General features: G+C 41.6%; 1 protein-coding gene across 1 annotated transcript in view; it reads left to right on the top strand.

The window, feature by feature from the left end:
• Window positions 1–14,049, top strand: part of LOC101570288 (WD repeat-containing protein 87-like) — an 18,537-nt gene extending 4,488 nt beyond the window's left edge. Inside the window, exons 2-9 of the mRNA XM_023721456.1 lie at window positions 94–216; window positions 2,741–2,908; window positions 3,293–6,162; window positions 7,014–7,285; window positions 8,022–9,409; window positions 10,955–11,293; window positions 12,344–13,072; window positions 13,331–14,049. Coding sequence (XP_023577224.1) covers window positions 106–216; window positions 2,741–2,908; window positions 3,293–6,162; window positions 7,014–7,285; window positions 8,022–9,409; window positions 10,955–11,293; window positions 12,344–13,072; window positions 13,331–13,996 — 6,543 coding nt within the window. The 5' untranslated portion in view covers window positions 94–105 and the 3' untranslated portion in view covers window positions 13,997–14,049. The remainder of the gene's footprint in view (window positions 1–93; window positions 217–2,740; window positions 2,909–3,292; window positions 6,163–7,013; window positions 7,286–8,021; window positions 9,410–10,954; window positions 11,294–12,343; window positions 13,073–13,330) is intronic.
• The last annotated feature ends 882 nt before the right edge of the window (window positions 14,050–14,931 follow it).

Below are 14,931 nucleotides of genomic sequence, written 5' to 3'. Positions count from 1 at the left end.
TTACTTGTCCTGGTCTTCCTTCTTTCTCATTTCTCTTAATTTCTGGTCCAACTTCAGATGTTAAGATTCAGCTACACTTTTTACCTTCCGTAGGTTTTATGGTCCATGATGTCTGTGAAGAGCTGGAATGTCACAGGGATATCATCTTCACCCAGACTTATTCCTCAGAGGAAGGACTTAAGATTCCTCATAAATAAGATCCTGAAGGACATAAAGGTGATGTACATGAGAGTTATGAACACTGTGAACGTGGACTAATTATCTGTCCCTGCTAGGTTGGACTAATGACCAGGTCCCCATCAGAAGGCCGTGGCATGGGAAAGATATGAGCAACTTTGGCAAGGTTCTCCCCTATCGCCCAAACAATATCTTGTTCTACATTAAGATGGCTACATTACGTACAATAAGAATACTTTCTCCTACAGGTTATAAGATGGATTTACATGGATCAAACAAGTAGAAGGCATCTTGTCCTACATGTCATGGAGGACCTATGTTCTTTTTTTTCCCATCATCTTTAGTATGTCAACATTATGTTAAGGTTGTAAGATAGTTGTTGTACTTCCATGCATAAGCCTCAAATTTCAAGCAGGAAGAAGGATGCTTAGAGACCCACAGGCCTCTGCTAGCCTTAGAGAACCAGAGAACCAGAACTCTGTATGGCCAGAATTGCTGTGTCCATGGTCATCCTAAACTAGAAAAGAAGGGAAGGTGAAGGTGAAGGAAAACAACTGATACAGAGTAGGCGTCATAATTTCAGGTACAAACACATTGTTTGTGCTTAAAGAAATTTTTAGTCTTTTATTAGCATTCTCTGTGGAATCACCTTAATATTGTTGATTATTTACTGAGTGATTGTTTATACAGAAGGACTGGGAAGGAAGAAAGGAATAGTAATTAACTAATATAATAAGGTTATGTAAATGAGCTTTCTCATTTGGCTTTCTGAATGAGATATGAACCCAAGGGTCCTTTCTCTCAATTCTCTGTAACCACTGAACTAAAGATGAAATAGAAAACTCAAACTCTGAAAATGAGAAATACAAGGAGAATAGAGATTCTGAATTCCAGATATGGGCCTCAGTGTATAGTCTCAAATCTGTTGTGATTGCAGGAAGCAGACATGATGGACATTATAAAGAAGTGTCGGGGCCGGAGAATAGCTCAGTGGAATAAGTGCTTCCCTGGCAAGTGCAGGGCCTGAGTTCAGTCCCCAGTTCCGCGCATGCCCCCCTCCCCCCCCAAAAAGTGTCAATCCTTCGGTTTCATTTAGTATTTTACTTTCCAGTTTAGTTGTTAGGGCAAAAATACTGGCGCACAGAGACTTGGAGAGTTAGACTCATTCATCATTGTTTAGGAAGGAGTTATAGCACACATATTTATTGAGATAGAGGATCTCAAAAGTAAAATTAATGAGGCTCAGTTTCAGCTGCCCAGTATGAATTTATACACATATTTCACAGACATGCTGCATCACTGCAAGATAGCATGTACTGTATTGTGCAATATATTAACAGGTATGTATCTACCTTGATACACATATGCACACATGTACACATGCTCTATTGGGGCAGAATGTAGAATTTTAGACCTGAGTAAACCAAATGTTGTGGAGGGTGCCCATTTCCCTTTTCACACATGAGAATAGTGAAGGAAGTACAAGTCATGGGATCTCACTATCACTTTTGATGAGCATTCTATTACATGTCTGTGATGTGTGAGTTTCTCATAAGCCATATATCATGGATGTGTGACTGTGACAAGACTGATCCTTTCTTTGCAGGCAGGAACTCTGAAAAGTTGCTTCAGTTGTGAACAGTTACTCCCCATGGTTGGGTTCCTTTGTCATTTTCACATGGAATTGTAATACTTCCTTTTATAAGCACTGGTTTTCCTTTTCTTTTCTGGTACTGGGTATGAAACCCAGAGCCTTTGCACTGAGCTATACTTCCAGCCCCATTTTATTTTTTGAGACAAGAGAGTCTCACTAAGTTATTAAGTTGCGCGGGCTGGGCTTGAACTCATGGTCCTCCTGCTTCAAGCTCCCAGAGTGTTGGGATTTCAGGCATGTACCACTATGGCTTTTTCTTTCTCTTGTATATTTGGTTGTGACTTGTTTAATACCTCTTTTCCCCCGCTGGACTCTTTCTTTCTTCTTCCTTCCTTCCTTCCTTCCTTTTTTATCTTTCTTTGATTTCATTTGACTTTTTGTAGTATTGTGGATCAAATACATATGCATATGCTAGGCAAGCCACTTTAAGCCATATCCCTGCCCAGAACTGTTTATTCCTAAGATCCAAGGCCATGTTGGTTTTGCTTAGCATGGTATTTCCAGTGTATTTGTTAGAATCTGTCAGCTGTTCACAACCTTGTTACTGTGTCTGAACCATGAAACACTGAACATTATTTGAGGGGCTGTTTTATCATTTTTTCAATGCTAATAATTATATGACTAGGAGAAAAATCCATTCATTATATAGAATGTATACCTTAGAAGAATGGGACTGCCTTTTCTTATGAAACTTGGTTAAGAAATTCTAGAAGATGCTTTGATCAATAAGATTGTATTCTGTTCCAAGCTGAGGGTATGGACGGGGTGACTCTCCAAACGTTTTCCACTATTAGGATGAATAAATAACAGTTAGCTAAAAATGTCCACTAACACTTCAACAAATATTTATTAAATGAGTGAGTAAGTGGAGACTCAGGTCCTTTAACTCAGGTCACTTGTCTTTCTCAGATTGATGAAGAAATAAAAAATGATGTGGTTGTTCTCAACGACTGGCCTGAGACTCTCTACCAAGAATCTCACCACCCCCAGAACAAGCCTTTTGTCTGCTTCTACTTCATTGACGTCAACTACTTTGTCTCCTTAAACTGGGTGGAACTATACGGAAAACAAATGCAGGTAAAGCTATGATTTTTTTCCCTCCTCTTTCCTAATCCAATATACAGGCACCCCACCTACAATGGCTTCATTTCAGAATGATGAGAGTGACTCTTAATTGGTTCCTTTGAGTACCTCCCTATCCAGCTTGACCTGGATGCAGGCCCACAGAATTCATATGCCCTGAAAAATAGAATAAAGGCCAAGAAAAGGGCTTCAACATGATGCTTCTATCACATATCAAGTACCTCATAGTAGGAAATTCCCGAAGTCAAGCTGTCCCATATTTCCTTAGTTAAATAAAATAAAAGCAATGAGGGATCCACATATTTAGCCTTATCTAGTGCATACTTTTGTGGATGATCTGCCTCCATGACCAGCCTTCCATCTCTCATCCTCTTCTAGGCAGTGCTTTGGGTACAGAAAAAAGATACAACTATGAAAGGAGCGATTGAGAAAGTGAAGTTTCATGTGATGGAACAAGTACCACCTATCGAAGCAATGGTCCACACAGGTTCCTACCACATGTTAGTTGCTTACTGTGGTGACCTGTGCCTGAGGCTCTTTGGAGATCACCATCAAGCATTCACATCCCTGGGTACCGTTCCCTGCCGTTTCTCCATCAGCTGCCTCTGCTATGACTCAGAAACTGAGATGCTGCTGTCTGGTATCTTGGGGGCTGTCGTTACCTGGTTTATTTTACCAAATGGCAGGGGCCTCCAGATGGCTCACACAGTGCCCATCCCTGGTGGTGAACTTGTACAGGGCTTTTCACTGAATAGTGCCCAGGGCTCCCTGCAGGTTCATTCTGAGAATACCGTAAGAGTCTTCACCCACCAGGGTCAGGGCCAGTTGGAAGAAGTAAAGAAGTTCACCCTTGTAACCAGTGGTTCCTCCATCACTTGCTCTTGTACTTGTGTCTCTCAGGGCACTTTCTACGCAGGAAACAGAGCTGGAGAGATCCATGCTTGGAGTTTAGATAAGAGTAACTTCCTCCACAGCTTTCAGGCCCATTCTTTTTCAGTGGTATGTATCCATAGTAGGCCAGAGACCTACACTTTACTAACGGCAGGCAGTGAAGGCGTATTGAAGGAATGGAATCTTGCTTCTGGGAACTTGCTGAGGCAACTGAGTGTTGATAAGAATCTACAGCAACTGAAGTTTATTGATAGCACCACTTTTTTCTGCCAGAGTGCATCTACTTTCTCACTGCACCACCTGCCCTACTTTTATAGCCTTTTCAATGTCTGTGGTTCTGCTCCCCAGCAGCTGCAGCGCGTCTGCTGTGGCCATAATTGGTCTCGGATCTTGTGTGTCACTGAGGATGGTTTATTGCGTTTCCTGTCTCCAGTAACAGGGGATCTGTTGGTTATCACATGGCCTCTACTTGTCATGAATAAGGCTGTGGCATGGGCTTATGACTCAAACAGAGAGGAGCTCTTTGTGGCAATAGACAGTTCAGAGGTGCTGGTTTTTGATACCACACGCTCTCCTTGTCCAGCCAAGTATCTTGTGCGCACTTCAGAAAATCCTAGAGATAAAGTAAGATGCCTGGCCTATGGGAGGTCCCATTTGGGTATGGGCCTGGAAGGGCTGATGTTCTGTGGATATGAAAGTGGCATTGTGAGAATCCTCTCCCATTGCAGTTTTGCACGAATAGAGAAGACCATCCACACTGGGGCAGTGTTATCCTTGTCTACCCTGGAAGGTTCCCAAGAAAACTCCTTACTCTGTTCCTATGGCAAGGATAACACCATACACCTGACAGAAGCTGTGCTTCAAGACAGCAAGGTTATCTTGCAGCCCGTCAGCAAAGTTCTTTGTGGTTGTCCTCTAAAGCACTTGATGCTATTGCCAGGTTGTGTGGCTGCTATCAGCGAGAACTCCGGTTGGTGTCTCTGGTGCTATCAAGACTTCCTGATTCCATCAGAATCAAAACAAAGCTTTATGTTTGGAGAGACAAAATGCCTGCATGAATGTGCTGTCACTTCATTTGATGTCTGCCTTTCCCTGAAACTTTTTGTCACAGGGGCCATTGATGGTTCAGTTCGGATCTGGGATTTCCGGGGTAGACTTGTAACTCAGTTGGACTCAGCATTGCAGTTTGGATCGCTCTGCTTTGCCAATAATCGGGGTGATCTACTTTTGACTATCAACCAGAGTATCTATATAGTATCCTGTTTAAAATTGCTGCCTCCAGCTAGGCTGATTCACTTATGTAGTCTAAACAATGTAGATGAAATACAAGAAATTCCTAAGCCCTTCCTGCCTAGCTTCCTCTTTTTGTTTGAAAAGGTATTTGTACCAAAATTTGTCTACCTGGGACAAGGCTTGCAGGAATTACAGGGACTAGAAACCCTTGTTAACAAACGAGTCATTGCCTTTGATAACACTGTGCCCCATGTTGTAGAGGAGAGCCGTGTGTCCCTTGTGGCTCAAGACATATCCAACTTGCAGTTTTTGGAGGATAAAGATATTGATTTCTCTACTCCAGAGCTCAAGCAGAATCGACGCCCATCTGTGGTTCCTGCTCAATTACAGCTGGCCAGCTGGGATGGACTCAATACCTACCGCATGTTGCAGTGCTTCTTTGGTCGAGGGAAGCAGTGGCCCTTTGCTCCTGATTGCTACATCCCCAACTCAGTGATCCGAGCCTCTCTTTGGCCTGAGGGTACCCCAATCTTCCTCTGCCATGATTTGTATTTACCCTACCAAGATAAGGACTGGAACATGACTGAATTCTTAAGACCAGAGCCACGATCACCCATAACTCTAGATAAAAACATCTCAATGAGTAAACAGAAAGATAAACCCAAGGATCAAAAGAGAATTTCCTTTAATGTCCTTGAAGATACAACAAACCAAAATTGGGTTGGGAGAAAATTTAGTGAAGGGTTAATAAGCAACTTAATAGAGACCATTCTCAACCTCACAGCTTATTGTTCTGTCGAGAAATATAAGAAATATTTTGATATCCTGGAGCAAATTTTGGCCACTTCCCAAATATCTTCAAAGTCGCGCACTGAGATAGCCCGTCGCTTACTGAAAGATACAACCCATTACAATCCATATATTCGTAAGCTAGCATGGGAGATGTTAGAGAGGCTGGGTTTCATGAGCCATCTTTTTGCTGTCCCACTGGCTATGGGATTGATGGACAGTGATAAGAATGTGCGGACTAAGGTGTCATACCTTATGACTAGAGTTACAGGCATCCAAACCAAGACTGGGCTTATTCGCTTGCTGAAGAAACAAGAAATTCTCCAGGAAATGTGGTAAGTTGGATGGTAATGTCCCCCTCTTCTGAGTCCCAGCTTCCAGACTTTTATTGCCTTTTACCCTTTACCATCATCCCTTTTCTTTTCCTTTCTTTCTTTTTTGGTAGGACCAGGGATTGAACTCAGGCCCTTATGCTTGCCAGGCAAGCACTTATTCTACTAAGCCACCTCTCTGGCCCCTATCCGTTTTCTGTTCTGTTCTTCTCCCTTTGTTTCTTAGTTCTATTTTCTCGCTTCCCCTAGTATCTACCTCTTTTCTTCTGACCACTGGCCCCTATTTTCTATCATTTTCTTACTTCCTTAAGATTTCTCACTGTGCAAATCCATAGCTCTCCTAAAGAAGTATATGTCACCTTCACTATTTATGGCTAGTCTTCATTTTTCCTTCTTCTGTTTTTTTCTCTTTCTTCTTTAGTGATATAGGGATTGAACATAAGGCCTTGTATATCCTAGATAAGTGCTCTACCACTGAGCTACACTACAGTCACCTACTCTCCTGCCTTTTTGTCCTCCTCCCATTCTTTTCCTCCTCCTTCTCCTGCCCTTCCTCCTCCTTGTTCTTTCTTCATTGCATTCCAACTCTTTTATTTTTATTTTATTGAAACAGAATCTCCCTAAGTTGCCCAGCCTGGGCTCAAAACCATTATCCTCTTGCCTCAACCTCCCAGGAAACCTGGGATTATAGGCATTTGCTAGCATTCTTTTTTCTGTATCTAGCTTTTATTTTACCTATGATGTTTTCAATGACTGTTTTATCCATGTCATGTCCATTGTAACTTCCTTTTAAAAAATATTTCTGTCTTCTCATTAGCTCAGTATTGTCCTTTTTTTCTGCTTGACTTTTGTAGGCTGGAAACTATTGGGGAAGCCTCTCTTGGCCAGCTACTGGGAATTCAAGCTAGTGATATCCAGTGCATGCTTACTCACGTGCAGTGGCGGCTAAATGAAAATCTGACCTTGTCACATAAAGATAAACCATTTAGTTTTTCTTTTGCTGTACCAAAAGATGAAGAACTTGAGCTCTCTGTTGAACAAACATTCATACCTTTGCCAGAACCTGAAAAGAACATTGAACTGAAGAACAGAAAGAAACGTATTCAAGCAAAGAGCAGAGAACTTAGTATGTATGGGGTGATGTATGGGGTATGATTGGGGCCAATCTCATTAGGCAAAGCCAATAATAGCAAGGTATATAGAATTATACCAATGGAAACAGTTAAATGGGAAAATTTTATTCACAGAATGTAGACTTCCTAAGAATGGTCATACCAAGGGTCCGGGGTTCAATCCCTGGGCCTGCTGTGCCAGCCCTGCCCCCAGGGCATGCTGAGACTGTGATTGAGACTGGGTGTGGTGGTGCACATCTGTATTCCCAGTTCTTGGGAGGCTGTAAACAGACAGAGGCAGATCACTATGAGTCTGATCTAGTAGTGAGACCCTGAACACCCTGTAGACCCTTTCCTAAAACACACACACACACACACAAAAAGAAAGAAAGAAAGAAAGAAAGAAAGAAAGTATCACAAGTGACAGCCTTATTTCTTTAATAGGATTTTTTTTGGGGGGGGGCAGGGGATGGCTCAGGCTGCCTTAAGGGCAGGTCTGGGGATCGAACCACAGTCCTCTATACCTGACTGGGTTTGCCACAGCAGGCACTTAAACAACTGAGCTAACATGCAAGTCCCCTTTATTTTTTTAAGATATGGCAACTGGGATAGCAAATGAACATTTCTAAATCATAAAGCCTTAGCCCTTGGTGCTTTTTAAATTTCTAATAACAGTTTACTGAACTAGATATAACAAAAGATCTTACTTAAAACCTCAATTTTTTTCTTTGTCTCTCAATATTTGTGCAGTTAAAAAGGCCCTGAAAGTTGCCAGAACATATGGAAAGATACAGTTTAAAAAGATAGAGTTTAAAAAGGTTAGCTCTATGACTGTGACTTCAGAGGATTCACAGGAAAAAGAAAAGGTCAGAAAGTCAGAGCAAGTTGACACTAAGGAGGTTGCTGTGGAACCAGAAGTGCTACCTAGTACTTTCAGCCCAGTTGAACACCAGGATGATGCTGAAACAAAAGAGAGCATGTTGGAGGCGACTACAGAGGCTGTGCAGATCACAGAGAACACAGAGACGATAGATGAACATAGTGGGAGAGATGTTGAAGAAGTCATTTCTAAGCTGGAAAGACGAGAACGCATTAAAAGACTTTGGAAAAGGACAGCAAGAAAAAGCCAAAGATTAGCAGAGAAGAAGTGGGAAGAGAAAAAGACTTCACAGGATATTTCAGAGGTGACTGCAGAAGAGCCCAAAGAAGAAGTTAAAGAAGAAGTCATACAGATTTCTGAACCAGAAGAAGATACCAAGAAGAAACATAAAAAGAGTCATGGTTTAGCTGGGATCCCTGGACGTGTATCTAGACCAAATATTAGGTCTTGGCGGGATGACATTTGCCATCTTGTCACCTCAAGGATAGCAAGCTCCTGTCCAGGAATGTTAAGAGATCTGGGGAAAGAACTGGTAGAACTGGCTCAGGTTGTACTTGCTGACCAACAGCCCAGCTGGGATCTCTTCAAAGAAATGTGTCCCCTTTTAAAGGACTCAAGCTCATTTTCATCAAAATTGCGTGATGGAAAAATGGGAGAACTACCTATCAAAACAGAAAATGTGGTTATAGGGGATGTCAATGATGAAGGGCCAGTAGTACTGAGAAAACAAGAGGTTAAAAAAGCGATTAAAAAACGTGTGAAATTTTCTCCAAAAGTCAAGAAGGAGGTTTTGTTCTTAGACGATCACCCAGCCTTAGAGAAAGGAAAATTTGAGAAGGTAGTAAGGAAACTGGACAGGAAAGTAGGGAAAATAGCTGAGGAAGAAAGAAAACCGACGGAGCCTGAGACAATGTCAATGCAAGAAAAGCAGAAAATAACCAAGGATAAAAAGGAATGGACCTACCCAGAAGAAAGAATGCCCCAGAAAAAAGTACTTATTCCCCAACAAAGGAAATCAAATATAACTGACAAGAAAGTACTCCAAGAAGAAAAGAGACTAATTGGAAAAGAGAGGAAGTTACTTGGAAAAAGAAAGAAAAAAATGTCAGAGGAGGGGAAGCCAAGCCTGAAAAGGAACTGGGAAAAGATTATGCAGGCTGGCAAGGAAGGCTTACCAGCCAGGGAAGAGGGGTTGTTATTCCCAGAAAGTAAATTAGGTGAGGAAGACAAGGAAGTGATCCTGGATGTAGAAGAACAAGTTGGAGAAAGGAAGAAACAGTTCCATGAAAAGAAGAAACACAGCTGGGGAAAAGAGGAAACTATAAGCAAAGAAGAAAAAGAGGAGGGAGGCAAGGAAGAGGCCTGGGAACTTGGTAAATTGTGCCTGGGTTATCTGTCTACAAAAGAGGAAGGATTGTCTGAGGAAGACAGAAACCAAGCATCAGACAGGGAGAGTTTGACAGAGCAAGAGAATAAGTTGGCCCAAGAAAAGAAGAAATGGCTTGCAAAAGAGGAAAAGGAACCCCATCAAAAGAAACAAATCCAAGAAAAGAAAAAACAAGTCAGGAAACAGGATGAACAGAAGAAAAAAGACCAGAAAGAGAGTCTGGCTCAGAAAGAGGAGGAGAAGAAAAAGCATGTAGTTGAGAAAAGAAAGAAACTGGACCTAGAACAGGATGAAAAGTTTGGAGAAGTGAAAAAATTGTCACAAGAAGATAAACAGGCCTGGAAAAAGATAAGAAAATCTCAGAAAGAGGAGAGCAGGGCCCAGAAAGAGAAAATTGAGGAAAAGAGACAGCAGTCCTGGGAAAAAGAGAAAGTGGACCTAGAAAAGGAGGAAAGGGTTAAAGAAATGAAGAAATGGTCACAGAAAGAAGCAGCAGCCCATGAAGAAAAGCCATGGGGCTGGAAAGCAAAGAGACAGACTTGGGAGGAAAAGAATCAGGTCAGAGAAGAAGAGACACTGGTTCAAAAAATGGAGGGAGAAGTTGGTAAAATAAAACAATGGCCAAGAGAAAAAGTGATACTGGTTCCACCAGAGAAAAAAATGAAGGACACTGAGAAAACACTCCAAGAAAAAGAGAAATGGGCCACAGAAAAAGAAAAACAATCTAAGAAAAAGGAGAAACAGCTGGACAAAGAGGAAGCAGTGGAAAAAAAGGAACTCAAAGAGTTCAAAAAGGAAAAAAAGTGGACTCAAAGAAAAGAGAAACTAGGCCTACAAGAAGAGAAATTGGCCCAGAAAGAAATACATAGTCAGAAAGAGAAAGAGGTTGAACAAAAAAAACAACAGGCCTTTGAAAAGGGGAAATTGATCCAAGAAAAAGAGGTACAGGCTGGTGAAATGGAGGAACAGTATCAAAGAAAAGGGGAAAAGGCCCCCCCAAAAGAGAAAATGGCATTAAAAAAGAAACTGACTGAAGAAGACAGTAAGTTGACCAAGAAAGAGATGCATATTGCTAGGAAAGAAAAGCCCAAAGTCAAAGAAGGCATTGAGAGCATTAAGAGAAAGAAAAAGATAACCAAAGAAGAGAGCAAAATTATGAAAGAAGAGAATAAATTGTTCCCGGAAGACAGGACTTTGGCCCATGACATTAGGACCAAGGAGACACATGTTGTTGAAGGAAAGATAGTAACACAAAAGAAAGGAATACAGGCAATACAGAAACTTGATAGAGAAAAGGGGATTAGTTCACAGGAGGAAAAGGTTAGTTCTAGGAAGAAAAATATAGAAATGAAAGCGAATCAACTATTGAAAGTCTTAGCTGGGAGAACTAAAGAAATATGTTTAGTGCCTTTGAAGGAGATAGAAATAACTGAAGAAGACAGATCATATATTGTGGAAAGAAGTAAAATTGAAGGTCATAGCCCATATGTGGAAGTAACCAGGGAAGAGAAAGAACAGGCTCAAAAAAGAGGACTAAAAGGTGACAAACTGGCCACCAAAGAGAGAACACTGACTGATGAAGAGAGATTGGAGGAGGACCAAAGGTTATTAGAGATGGTCCAGGACAAGATTTTACTTGATAAAATTCAAGTAAAGACCACATTAAAGAAGTTTCAGGAACAAAATCTTTTAGAAACAAAGCAGATAGAGGAGCTTCTGGAGAAAACTGAGGAGAATGAATCAGAAAAGACCCAAGTAAACTTTTTAGTGGAGAACATCAGAGAAAAACTCTTTGAAGGATTATCTGAGACCTGGACTGAGAAGGAAATAAAGGAAAGTCTAACTATGGAGGAGAAAGAGAAGGAGGACCTGCTAGAGGAAGGAGAAAAGGAGGAGATTCTTCCTAAGAAAAAGAAAAAGGAAAATCTGGTAAAAGAAAAGAGAAAGGAAATAGTAAGTCCAAGTGAAGAGAAATTGGAGGAGAACTTGGCTAAGAAGCATAGGAAAGAGAGTTTGGCTTCCCAAAAGAGATTGACTGAGGAGAAAGAGCTACTGAGTAACAAGGAGAAAGAGGGCCAAAATGAAGAGGAACAGAGCCTTTTAGCAGACAAAGGGTATCTGAGTGAGAAAGAAGAAGAGAGCCTCAGTGAGAAGGAAGAGGAAGAGAAGGTGGGAGAGGAGGAGGACAAGGAAGAGGAGGAAGAGGAAGAAAGTCTTAATGAGAAGGAAGAGAGCCTCAGTGAGGAGGAAGAAGAGAAGGTGGGAGAGGAGGAAGACAAGGAAGAGGAAGAAAGCCTTAGTGAGAAGGAAGAGAGCCTCAGTGAAGAGGAAGAGCAAGAGAAGGTGGTAGAGGAGGAGGACGAGGAAGAGGAAGAAAGCCTTAGTGAGAAGGAAGAGAGCCTCAGTGAGGAGGAGGAGGAAGAGAAGGTGGGAGAGGAGGAGGAAGAGAAGGTGGGAGAGGAGGAGGATGAGGAAGAGGAAGAAGAAAGCCTTAGTGAAAAGGAAGAGAACCTCAGTGAGGAAGAAGAGGAGGAAGAAGAAGAGGAAGAAGGGGAAGAAGAGGAGGAAGAGGGCCTTAATGAGGAGGGAAAGCAGTACAGACTTCCAGATGTGATGCTTTCAGAAGATGAGAGAGTGCTGAAATCAGAGCTTTCAAAAGATGTAGGCTTACCCAAACCAGTGATAGAAAGTGAGAATATTGTTCAGGAAGGGGAGGATATAGCTAGAAGGAAATGGCTTTTTAAGAAAGAGCATTTGCTTGATAAAAAGACAGACTCTAGACTTATAGATAAAATACCACTCCAGTCAGGCCTGCAGGGAAAAGAGGAAATGGTGCTGAAAGTGACAGATAATTTGGATTTGAAAAAAAGACAGGGAAGCCAACTTCTTGGAGAACCTCTCAGGACATGTTTATTGGAGAAACCGAAGGGTATGTTCTCACAAGCCATGGCAACAGGCTTACAGACCCAGATCCCAGAAACTCTCCAAAGGCCATGGTTCCAATTTTCTGATATTACAGAAACTCAGGAACCAAAACCAAAAGGTGACAGATGGATGTGGATGTTGCGGGATCAAGATTCTCTGTTGGGGAAAACTAAGAGTCAGGCTCCAGCCCCAGCCTCTTCATTTGAAAGATTAGCTGACTATATCTCAGATGAGGATTTAATTAACAATACCTTAACAAAGCTGGAAGCAGGGAAACAACTTTCCAGGGATAGTGTGCATCGACTGAAAAAACTTCTGAGACAGTTTACTCCAGAGGGATCCTTGTTAAGTCTCTCCAAACTTAAGGCCATTACTAAACACCTCAGTCGGAACCTAGACTTAAGTCACACTGACATTTCACGGCCTTGTAAGGATGGTTTGAGTCCAGTGTGCTTAAAAGTGATCCCCCCAATTATCAGAAAAGAAAAAGAGAGCTGGCTGGAGCCATTCTCTATCCCTACATCAATGTTACCATCAGCTACCAATAAGACTCAAACTCCACAGGCTCCCAATTGGCATCTTTTGGATGGGTCCTATAAGGAGAAGCAAGTACAACAATTACCCATTGCTGCCCAGGAGCAAAAACACTTTTACCCAACCAGAAGAAGTGTTCCCACAGCAGTCTGTCCATTTGTGGGTAAACATCCCCTGGCCTTCAGGGGGAGGACTGAATTTCCCAAATTTTTCAAGACCCAGAAGGAAACACTGCCCATCCCTATACCAGTGTTACCACCAATCACTAAGAGGATTCAAGTCCCCAAAACTATAAACTGGCATCTTCTAGATGAGTCTTGCAGGGGTACACAGATACAGCAGCTATCCAATGCTGTTAAAGAGATGGAGACACGACATTTTTGTCCTACCAAAAGAGACCTCTTCACAGGTGCCCATGCCTCTGTGGACAGACAAATCCTGGCACTAATGCTTCAGAAAGACCTTAGGGCCTTTAAGCATAAGGGCACATTTCCCAAATTGCCCAAGTTGGAGAAGAAGACACAGCCTATCTCACAAAAAAAGGAAAAGGTCCCTCCATGGGAGACCTTTGTGGCACTGTACTATGTTTTGAGGATGCTACAACAGCGATATGTGAAAGACACTACTGCTTGGATGGAACAGTTTCATCAACTCATGGACTTATACCAACTGAAGTCCCCCAGAGTCCAGAGGCTGCTACAAGATTTGCTACTGGGGGAGGAGCCTCAACCCAAACAGATCATTTACAAAGAGGCCCTGCAGGCCACAGGGCTAGTAACTGGAGAACGGGTGTTCTGCTGTCTGGTTTGTGGTCATTCCCATACCCCTGCCAGTTCCCTCAAGTTCCAGAATGTGATGCCCATCCCTGGGCAGAATAAGGTGCACACTATCCAGTCTGTGGGAATTGCCCAGTATGGGTTCTTAGAACTTGCGTGGAAAAGCCTACCACAAGTCAATCCTTCCCACATTGAGAGACTGTCCAACACCTCCACTCTCTGATTTGGCCTAGTATTAAGATTTTGAGATCCTGCTAAAAATCATGAGATTCGGCCACAATTTTTAAATCTTATTACTTCAAGTTGCGGTTAGACAAGGACCTTCACTGAGCTCTATAAATCCTACCATATATTGAATAAAATAACATTTCTCATTTATAACAAATATTTTTATTTCTTTTTCTCTGCAAGTCTAGAATCTTCTAGAAAGTGGCCACAGAAAACAAATATTTTTTTTGGTAAGACAGTTTCAATAATTAACACATTGCATACATTCTTCCTAGTGGTTAATTGCTGTACAAGATGCGGGCATGATATTCTATTTACAAACACCATTAGAACAAATCTCTCTATTCTTTTTTTTTTCAAATCCCTCTATTCTTTAAGAGAATGTAACTATATATCTATCCTAACCACTTTGAATACGCAGATACAAAATGGACATTCATCTGTATCCCCTTTTTTGGTTAAGTTCCATTATTTGAATATTATAGGTGTGTAAACTCAGCAAAATATTTTAAAAATAGGCATAAAGAATTATATGCTTCTTATGTTTACGAAAACAAATATTCTTACAGGAAACTTTTTTTTTTTTTTTTGTGGAACCGGGGATTGAACTCAGGTCCTTGTGCTTGCCAGGGAAACACTTATTCCACTGAGCCATCTCCCCGGCCCAGAAAACTTTTTTAAGTCACTGGAATACATCTTTTAGAGGGCAAGGGTCAGTGATGATTGTCTTTTGATAGAAAAGTCTGTCCTAGCACACTTTTGTCCCATTAGCTACTATTTCCTTTCCTCAGAAGGCCATTAATGATAAGTTAATAATCAATGCAATCATTAATGTGAGAGGAAGCCTATTAATGTTGCCCCTAAACAAATTTAGAACTCATTAGTTCCTTAGTGTTCTCTTCTACATAATGGAGATAAAAGGTGAGATAC

The sequence above is a fragment of the Octodon degus genome, unplaced genomic scaffold (genome assembly GCF_000260255.1).
Source record: "Octodon degus isolate 3935 unplaced genomic scaffold, OctDeg1.0 scaffold00083, whole genome shotgun sequence".
Lineage (NCBI taxonomy): Eukaryota > Metazoa > Chordata > Mammalia > Rodentia > Octodontidae > Octodon > Octodon degus.
The sequence above is the reverse complement of the archived record's forward strand: the minus strand, read 5'-3'. Positions and strand labels throughout refer to the sequence as shown.